At 42.9% G+C, this 20,717-nt stretch overlaps 1 protein-coding gene across 5 annotated transcripts in view; it reads left to right on the plus strand.

Annotated features, from left to right (window-relative positions):
• Window positions 1-20,717, plus strand: part of LHFPL6 (LHFPL tetraspan subfamily member 6) — a 241,414-nt gene that overhangs the window by 192,286 nt on the left and 28,411 nt on the right. For all 5 annotated transcript variants that reach the window (XM_026493181.4, XM_048215731.2, XM_048215729.2 and 2 more), the window contains one exon: window positions 17,026-17,124. In XM_026493181.4, coding sequence (XP_026348966.1) covers window positions 17,026-17,124 — 99 coding nt within the window. The remainder of the gene's footprint in view (window positions 1-17,025; window positions 17,125-20,717) is intronic.

A 20,717-nucleotide genomic window follows, 5' to 3' on the forward strand; every position in this document is an offset into this window, starting at 1 on the left:
CTCGCCTTTCAAAGAACTTGGGAAAGTAGAAACTCCTCCCTGAAAGGACTGAAACAGACTGATTCGCACGCAGCTCTTCCCGTCTGTGGGGTGGTACCAGGTCCACCAACAGAACCAGTTACTCCCCAACAGATACCCTGACAGAGGCTCACGCTGCATCCCGCCCCAATGAGGGAGCCCCTTGGGAATAGTTGCCCAGGCTCCTGGGAAGAATGCAGACCCACTTATCAGCCTTTAGGAGGCTGCGATCTCCTTGGCAAGGAGAAAGATTGTGTTTTTTGGATGGCTAGATGCTGCTGGAAGAGCAGGCTCTGGGAAAGAACACACAGAACAGCCCGGGGGGGAAAGTCCTAATGTTAACTCCATAAAAGGAGGCTTTAAATGGTCTCAGCTGATCCATATTTTTAGAAAATTGTTTTGACTCAGGCTGCCTGACTATAATACTATTGCCAGAACCAGCAATGAAAGGGAGATAAACACGGTGTTGTGATTTTTCTTTTTATGCCTCCCTGGAAGCCGTTGGTAGTACAAATCATGCCTGACAGTCTTTGATTAGCACCTTCTTAGTTCCACTAGGGAAAGGAGACATTTGTCTGAGGCTCTATTCTCCCTTTGTGAATAAGCTAGAAATTTCGATGTGAGGATAGTTCCCCTGGAGGAAGCCTCGTCTAAGCCATCTCTCTCACACCACTGGAGACTGCCCCAAGGGAGGCAGTGGCTGGCATGGTGGGGCAAGATGGCGTCTTCGGGGCCAGCTGGGGAAGTCTGCATCTCCCTCATAGGGTAGTGCTGGGTGATGTGCCCTGTGCCAGTCAGATCAGGTGCTTTCTTTTCTGTGTTAATAGTGTGGTATTGCAGGAGAGAGTTTTGGACAGAGGGACAAGAAATATTGCATTTCTGATTCCTGTACTAACTGTGACTTTGAGCATGTCACTTCACCTTTGCGAGTGATAGCCTAGATTCATTCTTCCAGCCGAGCTCCACATACACTGAAAGGAAAAGGGGTGGTGTGCTGTGCATATGTGAAGGCACAGGGTAAACCCCAAATCTCTTTTGGGTCATGGATATCTTACACCACTTTGGAGAAAGCATTTTATACAAAAAAATAAAGTTATCTGTGGAATAGACTGGAAAATCCCTTGATAATTTATCAAGCAGAAGTAAGGAAGACCTGTTTCAGAGGAGGACCCATTTAGGTAGGACCCCTGCCTCCATACTGTATGAAGTTCTCTCCTCTTCCTTAGGAATGTTTTGATGGAAAAGTTGGAGAAGTACTTGATTAGATCATCTTGATGGACTCTTTCGGCTCTTATGTTTGGTGGGCTTAATTCACAACCCTAAGGTCTCTTTGCTCCCTAAATAAAGGTGAGCTTCCTTGGCACAGAATTAATGACCTTCTGCAGGAGTCACTGACTCCAACCCAACCACTTGGCAATCCCTTTCCTCTTCTCCCTGATTCCCACCTTGGTCGATTTTCATCTTCCTCAGACTTGCACCTGCCCATCTTTCTCATTCTTTTCTTCCCCTGGAATGACTACATCCGCTTACTAGAGCCCCTCTCATCCTGCCAGTGAGTTCCAGCCAAAAATTGACCGATTTCAATGGCAATTATTGCTTTTGCTGCTAATATGGCACAAGTACAAGCTTGAAGTGTTGTTTCTATGTTACTTTTCTCCATCTCAGATGCCACAGTGAATGGATCTGATCTTCTTCAGTTTTTTTAATTCCTCCACCACAAAGAGCGCCATGCTTTGCACAAACCCAAAAGCCCGCCAGCGCAACTCATGAATAGAGATTAGTATTGTTCTCTCTCACTGTGTAGAATTCCTCTTCAGGTAACTAAATCAGCAGGCTAAGAATGAGAATTCCAGATTCTATCTTCTGTGAGTTCTACCCTGCAAGATGCAGCATTTACCCATGTGAGGGTTTGTTTCTATGTTCACTTTATTAAACTTCTTGGGATAATCGATTTGGAAAAGATATGAGTGATTTCATTTTGTCTGCTTATGATGGTATTATAAATACTTAGAGTATTTTTGTCCATTGTGAAATACTTTGTAATCATGTTTCAATTTGTGTTTTTAAATATTTTATGTTTTCTAAATATCAAAAAGACACTTAAGACAGCATGTGGCACTTTCAAAATAGAATTAAAGAAAAAAAACAATATTAAATTGACAATATTAAAACGAATTTTCAAGTACTCTCAAAACTTGTTTGGAACTGATCAGTAAATCACAGATGGAAAAGTAAAAAGTTTCAGTTATCCTTGACATTTCAAGAAGGAAAGAAAACAGAAAAGGAAAATCATTATAGCTGTCTCGAAAGAAATTGCTTCCAAATTGTTGTCTGTCAGCTATTCCAGATGGCTTTACTGTTTTTTCGTGGAATTGATGGTATTCTAAAAAGACCTGAGGAAAATAAATGAGGCTTTTCTTTCCTGACACCCCAGAAGGTAGATGAAGGGAAAAATATCTTTAAAGAAATGTCTGTCTTAAGTCCATTGGCCACCTGTACCACCTCTACGACACCATCGATGATTTTATCGTGTATTCATTCTCTCTAGATTTTTAGTGGCGAAAAAGATGCTTTAATGATATATAAGTAGTGAAAATAACATACATCTAAGCCGGAAAGTTAGAAGAAAGCTGTTAGAAATGCATGCGCATTATATCTGTATATATGATACTCAAATGACGATATAGGCTACATCCGTAATTATATATGGCTTGTGTATATGTGCACATGTCTATAAAAGCCAGAAAGTTAGAAGAAAGCTGTTAGAAATGCATGCGCATTATATCGGTATATATGATACTCAAACGATAATATAGGCTACATCTGTAATTATATATGGCTTGTGTATATGTGCACATGTCTATAAAATAATCTTTACAGCAGCTGTATGTATGGATTTTATTCCTGTTTTACTGATGAGTATCCAGGATCTCAAAGCCAGAGGGGCACATCTTCCAAGGCCATGCTCTGAATTGCCCTGGAACTCTGTGAACAGTGTTTGTGGAATATATGTGGTGTTCGGTTCTCACTGTGGCATCAAAACCAGTTGTAAAGACAGAGTTTTAAGTCTAGTCTCTGCTCTGGTAGTTTGTCAAGACAAAATATCCCGACAACTTCAGGCTTGCTCGCTCTCTCTCTCTCTTTTTTTTTTTTTTTTTGTTAGGAAGCTAGCTAGTAATATCTAGAACTTAAAGGGAAAGCAGCACTTCACTGCCTCTTAGCCTTGTCTTCGTTACTACGTAAGATTTTCCCTTTATGCTCCCTCCATTACATTTTGAAAGTGTTTTAAATACTCTTCGAATTTGCTTGCGCTTCGAGCCTTCAAGCGGCTCGCTGTGGCAGGTTATAAATGGCACGGAGACCTCGTCCCTCTCAATTTGTAGAAAGTCTTTCACTAACTGTTCATTTCAGCACATGGAGATTTTACTACTTTTTAAAAATATGCCTGGCATCTGACTTTAGTGTTGTCTTGGGGCCCCTGATTGAAGTACTTAAGGACCTTAAAAATAAATAGGAAAATAAATCATTCTTATCCTGACACCTTTTTTTTTTTTTTTAAGTCAAGCAGAAATAAATGAACAGGGTTTGGAGGCATGGAATCCGCCTGTTTGTGGGCACTCGATGTATTGGTTAAGGAGAGAGGTTCTACTCTGCCTCCTGAATATTGCTGTGTTAGAACTGAAGCGGGGGGAGGGGCGCCTGGGTGGCACAGCGGTTAAGCGTCTGCCTTCGGCTCAGGGCGTGATCACGGCGTTATGGGATCGAGCCCCACATCAGGCTCCTCCACTAGGAACCTGCTTCTTCCTCTCCCACTCCCCCTGCTTGTGTTCCTTCTCTCGCTGGCTGTCTCTATCTCTGTCGAATGAATAAATAAATAAAATCTTTAAAAAAAAAAAAAAAGAAGAAGAACTGAAGCGGGATCCTAAAACAGCACTTACAGGGAAGCCCCAGGGAGCTCATCACTCCTTTGGAAGGTTTGTCTACCTGAATTCTCCACTGTCTTGGGTAATTTTATGATATTAGGATGTCGGAGTTGGGGAGGGTGATATTTTCCTGCAAATACATTGTCCTCCCTGTGGGCTTCTCCTGAGTGATCGGCAGGCACCCTCCCCTGTCCTGGGCAAACATGCCAAACCACCGTACGGGAGCGGCTGCCATGTCCTGGACAACTGGCATGCATTTCTTGGGTCATCATGCCATCCTTGAGAGGTGCAGGGGGCTTTATCCACACTGGCCCTGAGGGAGACGCTGAGGCTCAAAGGAAGTGATCTTCGTAAGCCTCCTCCAACCAGGGCAGAGTCTGGTTCCACCATTCCTCTTGTTTTCGTAGAGCCACCGGTGTGCAAACAAATACGAGTGTTTGGAATATTGCCTTCCCCTTCTCTTTCCTCATTATTTCATAAGAGGGAATCTACTTTTATATGCCCTGCCCTGTGCTGGGACATTTTATTTAGCTTATCCTCTGGACAACTCTGTAAAGAGGCACTGGTATAGGCATCTTATCAATGAAACTGTTGGGGCTCAAGTGTAAGAGTCAGGAACTAGTGAGTAGCAGACCCAGTATTTGAGTACACGTAAGACTCCAAAGCCCTCGTCCCTAACAGTTTACTACCTGAATATTTATGTGACTGTGGGAACCACGGTTTGCCAGCATGAAACTGACCCGAGTCTGGTTTGGAATTGACATTGCATTTTCAAAGCGGGGATGGGCTAGGTTAAGTTTGCAGCGTACGTTGACTTATAGCCAGGTTTTCTATTTGTTTGTTTGTTGTTGACGGGATGTTGTTGGAGCCTTGTCCAGCGCTCTCAGGACACTTTCATGTTGAAATGTGATCATTGTTCTTTCCCTTTTTTCTTCTGTAGGGGGCGGGGATCAGGAGTGACTCAGTTTGTACAAACAGCGGTGATCCTTAAGAGAAAACACGTCCACTGAAAACTCTGAGCTGAGTGGCTGGGCTGGGCTGGAACTCTTTATGTTGTTGTCATTCTGGGCTTTGTGAAATATCTCGTGAAGTTCTTACAGGTATTTCTGGGTCAAACAGGTGAAGCAAGGCAGCTCTGTGTTAGGTGGTGAAATGGTTGCTTGAGAAATGTGAACAGCTTAGAGGTCTTCATTGCTCTAGATTTGTACATAAATCCCTTCCGCGCCAATGGGTCCCCATTTAGAGGCAACAGGCCATAAGGATGTTGTGTTGTGTCAGCTGTGGCTATTGAGTCAGGCTTTTGTGTCTGCCTCCTAGCTCCGTGCAGGCTACTGGGCCAAGGGAAGAAAGAGGCTAGAGTATGAATAATGAAAGTAGTGTCATATGTATTGATGCTTGAAACCTACCACCCCCTCCGAAAAAAAGATGGATTGACGGATCAATAGAGGAATGGAAAATGGCTAGATAGGTGATAATGCAGACTTTAAAACGTGTTAATCATAGAACCCAGATCATGAGTGTATGGGTGTTCACTATACAATTTTTCCAACTTCTTTATAAGTCTGATCGTTTTCATAATACCATGTTGGAGGAGAAAAAAAAGAATGTAATTACTCTTAGTTTCAGAGGAGATTTTTGCTCTGACAACATGAGCAAGCAGTAAGGCAGAGCCCTCTGCCTTTGACTAGTGTTTTTGTTTATTTATCTGTTTGATGAGCACCTGTAGCTGCTAATGAAGCATCTGAAACTGGAAGCTACAGGAGAATGAAGAGTTCGCAATTCTGAGACAGCAGGTCCAGTGGTACAGTGACGGTACCAATATTGATATGTATCTTACACCAACCACAGAACCGGGCACCTTTGTTAAGCCATTTCTTTCTAATAAAAATGCTGATGATGTGGGTGCCATTAGGTCTGTTATGCAGCCAAAAACCTGAGCTCAGAGAATCCAAAAGCGTGCTGCTCAAGGTCACACATCTGGTTCGGGGGTGTCGGGATATGCACCTGATGTGATCAACATCACAGCCTGCCCAGAGCCCACAGTGTGGTCCCCTGTCTGTCCCATCACGAGCTGCTTGCAATCACAGGAGATCCGGCCCCACCCCAGAACTGTAGAACCGGAATCATTTTGAACAAACCCCCCAGCTGTTTTGTGTGCTGGTCGGTCTGCGAGCCATGATACTCTGGACATGCAGGACCGTGTCTTTATTCCTCTCCTGCTGTCACACTGCGGAACGCCTTAGCGTCAGTGAAAATTAGCATTTTTGTTTGTTTCAGAGGTGTCGCTGAAGTACTGTGCATCGTTGGCTCCGTTCTCACAGTGTCAGAGTGAAGACGGTGAACCAAAGCGTAGAAGTGGGAGTCAGGTGCACTGAGGTTGTGGCCCAGCTCTGCCTCGGGTTATCCACGTGGTGAAGCTCAGATCTCCCCACCTGTCTGTGACTCCATTCCTTCGTCTACTAAATGGGGACACTGGTCCTGGCTCTGCCTACCTCACAGAAAGGCCAAAAGTGTCTTTAAAAGTAAAATGCAAAAAAACCCCAAAACAAAATGGAACAGACAAAAATATCATTAGCCTTGGGAGTAGCGTGTGAATTCCTCGCTTAAATGTGAAAGTTATCAAATTGTTTCATTTGTTCCTACTGAGGTTTACATGGCTGATAGGACTTTTGGGGCAAGTGATCATGGCTCACCATTCCAGGAATGTCATTGCTGGAACCCTCCCCACCGTCCGTCTAAGAAGAGGACCTTCTCTGAGAGCAGAGGACTCGAGGACTCTGTTTCAGGCAATTATGTACAAACACACATTGGCTTGAACCAAATCCTCCAGGCTCCCTCCACATGTGGCACAAAGTCTAAAGCCTGACAATAGAGACCATTTGCTGTACCCTCACTGTAAGGCACTGTGCCCCCCACTTTACATGCAGGATCTCATTCAATCTTTGCGACAACTCCAAGAGGTAGATATTGTCCCCATTTTACAGATAAGGAAAACTGAGCCTGAAAGAAATGAAGTGGTGGGACTGAAATTTCTTAACTACTAGGGTTAGAAAAACCATTGCTTTTAGTCTCCTGTAATTTACCAGAAATCTGTCACATAGAAATGGCAAAATATCCCCCAAAGTTTCATTGTTTGAAACAACTTGTTTTCTACCAATGATTGCCTAGGACTCTAGAAAGAACAAAGATGACAAGTCACTCATGGCTGAAATTAGCCTGTGAAGTTTTGGCTCTGAGCGAAGAAGCAGGTATTCTGAAGTATGTCTTTCATGTCTTCTGACCCATGAACTGGAAAAGGAAGAAATAAGAACCAAGGAGCCATTTTGAAAGCATTTTAAGAAAATCTAAAGTATATTCTCTTCTGCATGATGTTTTCAGCAGCCAGAGAGTCTTATTGTCATTTGTAAAAAGAGTTTTGATAGTTCAGAAATGAATATATTTCTGTTTTATATTTTAGTGCTATGATAGGATATGCTTTCCTTGGCTAAACTTCTGATGACGAAGAATCCATTTTTCATCTTTATGCCTCAATGTGGTCTTTGTGGACAAAGCTCTTTGTGTGCTAGAACTCACATCCAAGTTCTCTCTCTCTGGCGCCAGGGGAAGGGGGAATCTGCACGGCTCTCGAGAGCCCTTGCTTTTGGATACAGGCAGCAACAGAGTCAATCCTGGAGATCGCTTGCAATCGTTCTTGATCTTCTGCTCTGTTCTTCCTTTTCCATTTATATGCAGGGTTCAGTATGTGTGTGGACATGGGAGGTGAGCCAGAGCTGGGACCTTGAACCCTGGGGGACTTGGGGGGCATTAGAAGGTAGAGTTTAGCAATATTGGCTTAGAGCTCAGATAGACTTGCATATAAGTCCCTGCATCTACCACTAGGTAGCCTCATGAGCTTGAGCCTCTCTAAGGCTCAGCCTCCTCCTTTGCAAAATGAGGACAATGATATATTTTATATGATCTATTCTCTAAGTATTATATAATTATGCTGAGGCTTTTATAAACACTAAATAAATTATAGTTCTGCTATTTAACATTTAACAAATATCATGAACCAGTGAGTTAGACGCAAGTAAACATATGGTAGAGTTTTTGGGTTTCCAGGAGATGTAATACTTGTGAATAACTACAGCAAGGTAGTAAGCCCTGGGTAAACGGTATAGAGTACACCCCCGTAGGAGCCCATGATTGGGGGAGGGGGGGCCGGGGGGGTAAAACCTGTAGCTCCCTTTTGGGGTGGCCAGGGCCAGCTGCGTGTTGAGGCTTCTAGAATTTAACCGCTAGTATTTTCATGGTGGAGCCTGAGCATAAAGTAAGGAGTGAGAGTATCTCAAAGGGAAGGAATTCAACTTTCAGAAATGAGAAAATTCAAGACCTATTCAAAGAACTGATAGTCCCCAGTCAGAAATGCCTTTGGGACTGGTCAGAGCCCCTGAGCCACGTAATGGGATGGCCTTGACTTGGCTCTGTGCCAGCTGCCCAGTTCAGCACGGGCACATCTTTCAATGATCGGGGATTTAAGAAATACGGACTTGCCATGAGATGCCCCACTTAGTAAAATATGATGCTGGTGAAATCCAACATGTGGCTGAACTCAGGTAGCAGCAGGTGGCGAGTGAGAGGCCTTGGAGGGGCCTGATGTCCAAGCATGGGGATCATGACAGGTGGAAAAGAGCCCAGGAGCCCTGGGACTGATCTGGGTTCTGTGTCCTTAGACAAACCTCTTTCATCCTCTATACCTCGGTTTTCAGAAAACACTTTGAAGGGAGGTGTGCTTTATGAGCCTGCAGAAGCCTCCTCATAGAATACTGAAGTGCAGTTGACCCTTGAACAACACAGGTTGGAACTGCATGGGTCCATTTATGCATGGGCTTTTTCCAGTAAATACAGTGCAGCACTGCATGTATTTTTCTCTTCCTTATAATTTTCTTAGTAACATTTTTCCTCTAGCTTAGACTATAAGAATACAGTCTATACTACATATAACATACAAGATATGTATTAATTGACTGTTTCTGTCATCTGTAAGGCTTTTGGTAAACAGTAGGCTATTAGTAGTTAAGTTTTGGGGAAATCAAAAGTTATACACAGATTTTTGACTGCACAGGGGGTCAGTGCCCCAACCCCTGTGTTGTTCAAGGGTCAACTATAGCTTCCTCCTGATGGTGCTTTCAAGGTCTGAAGAGTTGTAATACTGGCCTTTGCTCTTATTTCCGCCCCACCAGTGGATTTATTTTGTAAAGGGACCGTTATCTAGGGGGTGAGAATGGATGAGAATTGTGTACATAAATTAGCATACGGAGACTTGGAGATGGAAATGTGCCAACGTCATCCAAAGAGAAATCCAGATAACAAGCTCCAAGACTGAGCAGCTTGCATGAGAAGAGTAAAGAAAACAATTTCCCTCTGTGCTTGCCACAGAAAAGAAGATAAAGGAACTGGAGGATGGATAAAAGTATCCAAAAAACATAAAAAATGAAATGATGGGAAACACTGGTGTGACCACTGAAGGGGCAATAAGTGGAAAAAGTCACAGTATTAAAAAAAAAAAAAACCTGTGGAAAAAGAATGGAGCAATAGTCATGGAAAAAAGTGAGATCACATAAAAACTTTCAAGAGTGTGGAAAAAATAAGGCTTTAGGAGTCTAACATGAAGGACTCTATTCTTACCACCTGTGGAGAGTAATTGGCATTGGCTGACTAGAGGTTTGTTTTGCCTTCTTGGCAGGAGCCGAATTGTTATGGTAATAGTCCTCTGGCTAAGTGTGAAGTACCGACTTTGAATAGAAAGACTTTGCGGAAGGGAAAATTTCCCAGCATCTGGTTCTTACTTTGACCACTGAGATCTTTACAAACTTCAGACTTCACACTTGAATTGTAAGAAATAATTAGTATCATGGCAGATATTTCCAGCATTGTGTGAAAACGAATAGAGTTTCCACTAGGGACTCTCCCAAAGGTGGGTTTATGGGCAGGCAGAGTGTATCCAGGCGAAGATTTAGGTACAAGAATCCATTTGGGGAGAAAGGTAGACATCTTTATAACAGCATCGCAGCACAGCTCCCTAGTGCTTGCGTCTTTGCATTTGTCTGTGCTGTCTCTTCTCCGTTAGCACTGGCTTCTCCTTAGACATCATTCCACCAGCCTGGCTCTTTAACTATTATAATTGTCTTGAACAGGGTGAGACAAAAACCCTAGGGCATTCAGGTTGGAATGGCGTCATAGTCAAAAACATAAAAATAAAAAAAATAAGGGAATTTTTTTTCATTTGAGAATTATTGAGTAACAAACTGAGGGCTTCAGAGGGGTGGGGGTGGGGGAATGGGATAGGCTGGTGATGGGTAGTAAGGAGGGCACGTATTGCATGGTGCACTGGGTGTTATACGCAACTAACGAATCATCGAACTTTACATCAAAAACCAGGGATGTACTGTATGGTGACTAACATAATATAATAATAATAATAATAAAACAATTATTGAGTCATTTCTTGGATTATTATTTTCATTCTTTTTTGGGAAGCAACATCTCTCTAAATTTCTAAGGCCTCCTACACAGTGACCTCCATGATCTCTTGCCCCTGGATAGCCGATTTCAGCTAGGAGCCACGTGAAAGCTAAAGATTGAGCTAATGTACTCTCATTTGTGATTTACTCATGACCCCTTAGCTGCAAATGATCTCAGACTCCTCCACCCCTCCCACCTCTGTTACCGCCTTTGTCACATTGTTGCCTCGCTTCGCACTGTCTTTCCTCACTTCCACTCTTACAGGCACAGATTTTCCCAAAATGTGATAATGCGACAATTTTTTCACGACGTCTTTTATGGCAGTGACAAAGGAATGTGGTTAAAATACCACGTAATTAAGCCCTTGAAGTTTATAAATCCAATAAAGAAAATCCATGTAGATGATACGGAAGTTTGTGAGCCGGAGATTCTCATTGAGCCGTTTGCGCTCCAGGAGTGAATTAGGCAACTAGAGCTCTTAAAACCTATTAGGTCACTAAGATATCATTTGGGCAACCACCTCAAGTTCCAGAATATTCTCTGAGCCCCATTTCAGCAGGCAGTATAACAACTGAGAGGTGTCTAGTTCAGGGATTTTCAGACTACACTTCCATGAAACATTGATTTCTACAACATGGTCTAAGGTTTAACATGGCCAAAACTGAAAAATGACAGGTTTCTTCTATTAAAAAGATGTTCTCAGGGGCGGGTCCAAGATGGCAGCATAGTGAGACCCTGAACTCACTTCCTCCTGCAGATACACCGAATCCACACCGACATATAGAGCAGTTCCTTCTCAAGAAGAACTGAAGGCTGATTGAAGAACATCTGCACAACAAATGATAGAGAGACCACATGCAGAAGAGTAAGAGAGACAGAGACAAGGCCATGACAGAAACCCCACCTCCGACTCAGTGACCAGCAGAGTCACTGACAGATAATATCACTGAGGGGCCCATGAGCAGACTCTCCCACCTTGGAACACAGCAAAAAATAGTGGTTTAAAGGGCAACCAGACTGTAAGTGAAGGACATACATTTGCTAACCTTACAGCAACCACCAAACAGGTGAGGAACTCCTGGAACTGTCTCCAGGGTTGGAGGACCAGTGAGACCATTTTTCACATCCCCTCTCCAGCTCGACAGTGTGGGCAGAAGCAGGGTCCAGGCACTTTCTAGAAGAAAACAAAGATAGTAAGCTTGTTGACATTGGTGCTAGTAGTATTTTTTTGGACTAGTCTCCTCAAGCAAGGGCAACAAAAACTAAAATAAGCAAATAGGATTTTATCAAACTAAAAAGCTTCTTCTGCACAGCAAAGGAAACAGTTAACAAAGTGGAAAGGCAACCTATGGCATTGGAGAAGATATTTACAAATGACATATCCAATAAGGAGTTAATATCCAAAAATATATAAAGAGCTTACACATCTTAATATAAAACAAAACAAAAACAAAAGCAAACAACCCAATTTAAAAATGGGTAGAGGACTGGAATGGACATTTTTCCAAAGAACATATATAGATGGCCAGCAGGCACAGGAAACAATGTCAGCATCACTAATCACCAGGGAAATGCGAATCTAAACCACAATGAGATATCACCTCACACCAGTCAGATTGGCTATTATCAAAAGGACAAAAAAAAAAAATGTTGGCAAGAATGTGAAGAAGACGGAACCCTTGTGCACTGTCGGTGGGAATAGCCATTATGGAAAATAGTATGAAGTTCTCAAAAAAATTAAAAATAGAACTACCATGCAATCCAGCAATTCCATTTCTGGGTATTTATCTGAAGAAAATGAAAACATTAATTCAAAAAGATATATGTACCCCTATGTTCACTACAGCATTATTTACAATAGCTGAGTGTCCATTAATAGATGAATAAAGAAGATGTGAGACTATATATATATATTTATATTTATAATGGACTAATACTCAGTCATGAAAAATAATGAAATCTTGCCATTTGCAACAATATGGATGGACCGAAAGGTTATTATGCTAAGTGAAATAAGTCAGAGAAAGACAAATACCATATGATTTACTTTTATGTGGAATCTAAAAAAAAAAAAAAAACAAGATGAACAAACAAAATAAAACGGAAACAAACTCATAGATCTAGGAAACGGACTGTTGATTACTAGAGGGGGAGGGGAATGGGATGGGAAAAATAAGTGAAGGGGATTAAGAAGTACAACCTTTCAGTTATAAAATATGTAAGTCATGAGGATGTAATGTACAGGATAGAGAATAGTGTATTATTGTAATAATATTGTAATATTGTAACAACTGTATGGGGACAAATAGTAACTAGACTTATCATGAGGATCCTTATCGTAACATATAAAAATATCAACTCACTATGATGTACAGAAGGAACAAGTAGGATATGTATGTCGGTAATACTTCAACAATAATAAAAAAGATATTCTCCCTTTTATATTTATCTCTAACTTTACTTCCCAGTATACTTTGGTATGGACAATAAAATGCTAGTTGACTCCACTGGACAAGCTAGAGGCAGTCGGTGAACATTTGGAGTATTCACTTCAGAAATTCACATTCCAGGAAGGTTAATTAGCATAAATTCCCTAACCACAGACCACACCACAGAGCGTTAACATGAAGCCTTCTAATATCCGTCTATACTTGCTGAGGTTTAATAATCTGCGTAAGTTGTATTAGAGAGAATTTTCCGTCAAGAAAATGGATACAATACAAGTAATAGGGTAGGAGAGAAAGTCCTGTATCAGCAAGAGTGGGGCATATCCCAGCCAGAGCCTGACCAATGAGAGAAACCACCACATATGTATTTCAAGTAGGAAGGGAGCCCAGGGCTTTGAAGTCTCACAGACCTATTGGGTCTGCGGAAGCGTAGGGTGGAGAAGAATCCAGGAAATCAGGAAGTGCAGGGGTAGAAAGAAGCTAGAGCTGAGGATTTGCCCTTACTGGGTGACACTAGAAGCTACTCCCCCAATCTCGTCTACGTCTACAAAAAGCCATGCCCCTGGTTGCACCTGCCAACTCCCATGTGGGAGTGGTTTACTTCTCTCTTTTACCTTCTGAATCCCACACGAAAGCTTCTCCTTGACAGACATGAACTAGAATTTCCACCAGCAGAAGAAATTTGAAATGTAGTTTTCTCATCTCTAGTCTCACCTAGAAAGGGAGAATCTGAAAGAGCAGGGATGATTTTGATTAACAAGCAGTACCAGGCTTGGGGTTTAAGAATCTATCCCGCTCAGCATCCTCCTGAAGTACTGTCTTAGGTCAGGAATAGCTTTCTCCAGGGGCCCCTGGGTGGCTCAGTGGTTAAGCATCTGCCTTTGGCTCAGGTCATGATCCCAGGGTCCTGGGATCGAGCCCCATATTGGGCTCCCTGCTCGGCGGGAAGCCTGCTTCTCCCTCTCCCACTCCCCCTGCTTGTGTTCTCTTTCTCGCTGTCTCTTTCTCTGTCAAATAAATAAATAACGTCTTAAAAAAAAAAAAAAAAGAATAGCTTTCTCCAGTAGCACTTAATGCAATTGTGAAAATGCTCTCTCTTTGCCCTGCCCGGTACAGTTGCCAACAGCGCCATGTGGCTATCTGCCAACAGCACCATGTGGCTATCAGGCCCTTGAAGTGTGCCCAGTGCAATGGAAGAAATGAATTTTTCATCTAATTTTAATAAACTTAAATTTAAGTTTGCTACATGGAGCTCATGGCCACTGTGCAGGGCAGGTCTAAACTCTCTTCAGTCCCATGCCTCTTCTCCCATTTCTTCAAGGGGAAGACGCCGTCTAAAGTGTCCTGAACCTGCCAGTTGACTATTTATTGTATTTATGGTATGTTGATGGCACTTGTTAGGATGATTATGCTGTGGACTTGGGGAGGAGGGTTTTGCTGAGTTTACAGGACTGGTCATCTGGCTGCTTTCTGTGCTAGCTGACTAATAAACATCATTGTATATTTGGCTGAATTTAGTCTAAGACTTGCTTTCTCCATAACATACAACAGTAGAAAGGTAGCGGGAGGCCACCAGTGTTTACCCGTGGGACCTAAAATCACAACAGCCAATGAGATTGATCGTTTGTAACATACATTGTTCTCCCAGAAATGTTTCTCAAACCTTTATCATCTGCAGTACTTTTGCTGTTAACAAACATTAGCAGAAGACAAAACAAAGGCTAGATTAATATTTATACAAAAATCCAGATAAGCTAGTTGCCCTCCCCTAACACTTTTTTTTTAATGTGAGCTATGCCCATGGTATTTTTTTAAAATCATACATGTAACACAAATTTCTTATGTTTAAAATTGTTCTTCATTTATATGGTTGAATCTACATTTCGTTGTGTCTCAAAGACACCCCAACATTCTACAAAAGAATCCTGACTGCAAGCGTTCTACCACTTAGAAAACCACAGGTCAACGTGCTCCGTATACAATCTCCTTTCTATGTAGTTTCCCAATGTGCCTGGCATCATACTGGACTAAAACAGCCACTTTTGTGAGTACGTGACACATTTTCCTGCCATCTGAAGAGGACATTAGCAAACAAGACTATTTAATCATTTGGGTATCAGAAAAAGAGAAACTGATGGTTTAAATGTTACAATTTTCATTTCTCTTACATTTGAAAATTTTCTCTCTTTCTGCATCATTAAAAAATTGCTCACAAGTTCTCAAAAAATGGTGTTACTTATTCATTTAAGAACTGAGTATCATGGCAGTGAGACCACATTATTTATTAAACCTTCATGGAATTTAATTTGCATAAACTTTGGCCTCCTCATTATCTCTTTACCTGGTGGTGGATAACACCAGTTTAGAGCTGTCTTCAGAATACTATAAATTCTGTCTTTAGGGGAAGAGCCTAAGGAAACCAGTCACTGGGCCATTTGCACTGTCAGCAGAACCTTATAAGGTTGCTTTCTGGGTTATTCTTCAGCCTCGACACAGCTCATATTTATCCAAGTGCTTCGAAGGCGTCCTGGAATTTGTGATTTGCGCTTTCAATGATTCTTTGTAGGCATTCCCTTGGATCATAGCCCCTCTGCATTAAATGGTGGTTTTACTGTTGACCAAGGGACAGATTGGCACCAGGGTGAGAAATGTATGTCAGTTCATGGGGGATGTCTCTCCCCACAGCTCAGGGTAGAGGTTGGGGAAGGTTTGGAAAACAGTCCCTCCTTAGGTGCCTGTAAAGAAACAGACCACTTACGTGTGGGGGCTATACCCGCAAGAGTCATCTGCCAGGGGCAGGGGGAGAAGCAAAAGGGGACCGGAAAGGGACTCAATACAGAAATATTGAAAGTCTCTTCTAGAGGCATTTAGGGCCCTGTCATTCTGCCTCTACATTACCACTTTAGTGGATTTTGTCTCATTTCAGGGGCTCCCTCATTTAGCGCCATATAACCCGCATTCTCTCGGACTGGGCTGGTTTCTCACCCATCAGACTGTGTGTGGTGGTCCCGCTGGCTCAGCACACTTGTGGGACTTAGGAACGATGACAGTGCTCCCTCCCGATAGGACAAGATGTTACTTTCTGATTGGCCCTCGGATCCTGGCGGTGGGTGCTTCGGCCTCATTCAGCTTCTTGCCGACCCCTATTAGGCTTTGAAGCCACACTGAAGACGGCCAATCAAGAGCTGTCAGCTCAGAGCGCGTTGCCATGATAACTTACATATTAAAGTAAAACCGCCACCTTCTTCAGTTTAATCATCAAAATTTTGGGGGGCGCCTGGGTGGCACAGCGGTTAAGTGTCTGCCTTCGGCTCAGGGCGTGATCCGGCGATCTGGGATCGAGCCCACATCAGGCTCCTCCACTCTGAGCCTGCTTCTTCCTCTCCCACTCCCCCTGCTTGTGTTCCCTCTCTCGCTGGCTGTCTCTATCTCTGTTGAATAAATAAATAAAATCTTAAAAAAAAAAAAAAATTTGGTCTTAGCTCCAAGGAGGACTTAAATGATATAAGTGTCCGTCTTCTAGAGTATTTCTGAGATGAGGGAACATTCCCTGATTCTCAGCTTTTCAACAGAGTGTAGTAGCAGGTAGTACAGTTAATGGGTCCAATTGTCGTGTGCCACAGTGGTTCATGAAAATCTTTATGTTTTCTCTGCCCCTGGTACAACTGAATGATGCTGAAACATTCTATTTTGATTCTTAAATTGGAAAAAAAAATCTAATGCATGATGAAGCCGAATCTATTAGGTACTTATGCTTGCTCTTGATTTACTTGTTTACATGGACTGACGGTGGAATTGGTTGGATTTTTACAAGACTGATTTAAAAAGCTTCTGACTCTTCCTTCCTAAACAGGATTTGCGAGGCTTTTAGTGCTTCGAAGGGCAAAGTTGGAACCAAACTGAGCTGTCTACCGGTGTGTTGTTGTTTTTTGTTTCCTTTTAAGCAACTTGAAATTGTTCATGGAATCACACTGCCCTTAGATTGCTTACAGGAGTCGTGGCTGGTGTTTCCAAAAAGCAGACACCATGATCTTTTGTTATATTGCTAATATCGATGCCCCCTCCCTGCTGCTACCTTTATCTAGAGTTGCAGAGGAAAAGTGGTAAAGCCTTCTTGGCTTATGTCTTCGCAGGCTTGTTGATCGGTGCTGGCTGTGCCCTCTACCCCTTGGGCTGGGACAGTGAGGAAGTCCGGCAGACCTGTGGCTACGTTTCCAGCCAGTTTGACCTGGGTAAGTTTTCTTCATTGATGACACTGCTTTTAGAAAAGAACCTTATCTGACCTTCATAGAAGCAGAGAGTGCAAGAGACATGAGGAAGAGAACCATACAGCCAGCAGTCACGTGCAACAGTACACAGACCTTCATTTATCTGTTTAGTGAAGTTATTGGCAATCTGCTGTTTGCCTGGACTGGGGGTAGGATTCTCCAGACAAAGATAAGAAACAGTCCCTGCTCTCAACAGTTTCTATTCATGGGTCGGTTCATTCAGAATCATGTGTTTATTACCTATTGCATGGGCTAAAAGTAACTCCGTGGAATTTACAGGCTGCCTGAGGAGATAAAGCAAACAAGACCATCAAGGGCTAAGAAATTTCACTCCAAAGCAATTTCACTCCAGAGTAATAGACAACTTCGTGGAGGGGCTGGGTCTTAAACGCAGTGATGCATGCGGGTTTTCTGGAAGTAGGCAGAAGCCCCTTGCGAGCCAGGAATACAGCACAACAAAAGCACCAGGGAGGCATGAGAAAAGCCTGTCAGGAGACCGTAGAGATGCGAGAAGCTGGGAGAGATGTGAGCGAGGAGTCGGAAATTCGCACACTGGGAAGGGCTCCTCGTGACTTGGGTTTTCTGTGTACTAACCAGGAGTTTTCACTTGTAGTGACAATGTGCTCTATTTAGCCATCGATAAAAAGGGTGCATAGAACAACATGGTTTGCATCATTATAATATGTACTAATTGGATTATATTTCACTTGGTCGAGAAACCTCCATTTACTTCAACACTTCCTTATTTCTTTCTAGTTTATTTTGTCTACTCTGGTTTCTGTGATTTTAAGGCATATTGTAATAAGAAATTTAACAAAAGTAAATCTTTCTTTATTGAATTATTTTCTGAGGATGCTTCTTCTGAGGTTGGTGTTACTACGTCAAAGACTATTGCCCAGTGGTGGCAAACACAATTTCCCCCACTATAAGGATAGACAGAGTCAGTTTTTGACCATTAGCACACAGTGAGTTATGGACTTAAACATTCACTTTTCCCATTCAATACTTCACGCTAAGAAGAAATGTTCGAGGGAGTTGGTCTAATGTCAGTATTCTATCCCAAATCATCACTTAAAAATTTGGTGTGAGAACGCCTGTGAAAAAAATTGCTGTCAGATCGTGAGAAAAATGAACAGATGTGACCACATCACAGTTCTGTGAATTTGAAAATAAAGCAACTTTGGTTTGACTCTGGATGACAAACACCCTGCTTCCCTCAAGATAATACTAGTTCTTTTGGTGGAGAAGCCCATACATTCAATACTACTAATTGGCATGGATAAAAATAACAGAGATTTCTGACTGTCTTTCCCTCCTCGCGAAGCTTTCCCGAGTCTGGATTTGTTTGTAATTCCTGTAAATGTGAAGAAGGGAAAAATGCTGGCACAACGTTGAGTGTCAGCTTGGTTTTTGTTTGTTTTTTTATCTTTTGCCTTTTGGTCTTGTTGTTTTTGTTTTTGTTTTGGAAAGCAAACTGTGTCCAGGGGAGATATTTTAACACAGTGTTTGGCATTTTTCTTTCTGTGGTGTTTGTGGCATTCTTGGCTGTTTCACACATGCCTCAGCTTGATTAGAATACTGTTCTTGCTGATCCCCCACTATTGTGTGTTGCTGTATTAATTAGCAGGTTATAATGAAACCCATATCCTGTTTTTGCAGTTTTCATTGCTGCATCCCAATAGTTTGTATCTTCTCAGTATTGTGGATTAAAAATTTGAATGTCAAACTTAAAAAAAAAAAATTGCCTCTTTACTGGTGGGAATAATTTCCTACATGATTAAACTCACTAAACCATTTTAACAATTTAAAAACCATGGTGTTTTAATTTTTGCCTGTTTCTTTTTAAATTTCTCTTAATTGGATGATGAGGAAAAACACAGAACTGGCATTATTTATAGATAAAATGAGGTCCAGGTCCTACAAAACTGCTTCTGTTTTCTATCTTTAAAAAAATTGTTCCTGTTCCCCTGAATGCTGATGAAGGCTGAACTTCAGTGAATGAGTGAAATCGCAGATTGTGGTGCTAACTTGGGAGAGCCGAGGACTGGAGTTGGGAGCCATAGCATGTGCGTGAGGGGGAGCATTCTCAGTAAGGATGGCCCTGGGCCCGCGGTTTTAGCTGCTTGCCACAGACACAGTCTGTCTCTACCACTTCTGAGAACCTGAGCTCATTGCTGCCACCTCTCAAAGGAGACAGTGTGTGGGTATGTCTTCCTCCCAAGGGCTGGGAAATGTTAATGTCGTTAAGGTTCGTGCTTTCCTTCTCGTGGGGTGTAGGTCAATTTCTTGGCATCCCATTACAGAAATGTTGTCACTTTCTTTCTCTAGAGCACACCCTGAAAGGAAGCATCGTTTTTGGTTTTGTATGGCAGATTATTAAAGGGGTGCATTCGTTCAGTTCTCCAGCCAACAAATATTTACGAGGTGATTAGGTTCATCAGGCCCTGTGCCAGGTGCTGGGGATATGGCATGAGCCCGTTCACTGCCCTCAGGGAACAAAAAAACCCAGCAGGACGGGCAGATGTTCAAGAAGATAGTATCCCTGGGATGTGTGCTGGAAAGGAAGGCGGTCGGGCACGGCATGGACATCGTGGTCACCTTGCCAACATGATTCCACGCTGGCTGGTGATCCTAAGCCAGGGGCCGAGGAACGTTTCTGTAAAGAGCCAGCTAGTGGCTGTTTTCCGCTTTTGGAGCCCCAGGGTCCCTGTTGCAATGATTCAGCTCTGCAGTTGGAGCAGGAAAGACACTCCATGTATAAATGGGTGTGACTGTCCTCCCGTAACATTTTATTTACCGAAACAGGTGGTGGGGCTGTCATCTGAGGACCCCCTGATTTCAACCAACGCATACCCGACACTCCAGAAAGAGGTTCATTTCAGATATGCTCATTCGTTGGTGCCTTCAGCCGCCGGGACAGTTGGTCAGGGCCTAGGGCAGAGGCTGCAGGGAGCAGCCCCATCCAGTTATCCTAGCGTGCTGCATACACACTACGCCCTTCTTGCTGTGCCGTATTGTGAATAGGTGGCAAGCACTCTAAATTAATCTTGGTGGTCTTACCTCTGAGCACTAGCTTGGGATGGGAAGGCTGAGGCCCATTTGGACCAGGGATTACGGCCGGAGATGTGTCCAGAGGCTTTTGGGGAAAAGGGGATCCCATGCTAAGGGAAAGGCACTAGAAGCCATGCTCCCCCTGCCACTGGCAGCTGCCTCTGACCAGGTAGAGAGGCAGGAAGGAGCAGCCTCCAGGGGCAGGAGGGGGCAGAAGAACCAGCCGTGGTTCGACCACCCCTGAAGCAGGTCTTCCCTAGGAATTTTCAACCTTGCTGATACATAGTAATTCATTTCGTTATTGGATAACGTTAAAGGCATCTTGTCCCTTACTGGCTGCTGAATGCAGCCTGGCTGCTATTTTATTTACTTGCTGTATCACCGTTCAAGTGGCCTTGACCTCCCCTGGGGGCGTCCTAGGGAAGTTTTATTTTTAGCTGAGCCTTCAAGGTTGTACAGGGTTAAGTAGATGAAGGATGAATGTGGATGTGTTTTAGTTTGCAGGG

Source organism: Ursus arctos, unplaced genomic scaffold (genome assembly GCF_023065955.2).
Source record: "Ursus arctos isolate Adak ecotype North America unplaced genomic scaffold, UrsArc2.0 scaffold_10, whole genome shotgun sequence".
In the NCBI taxonomy this organism is placed as follows: Eukaryota; Metazoa; Chordata; class Mammalia; order Carnivora; family Ursidae; genus Ursus; species Ursus arctos.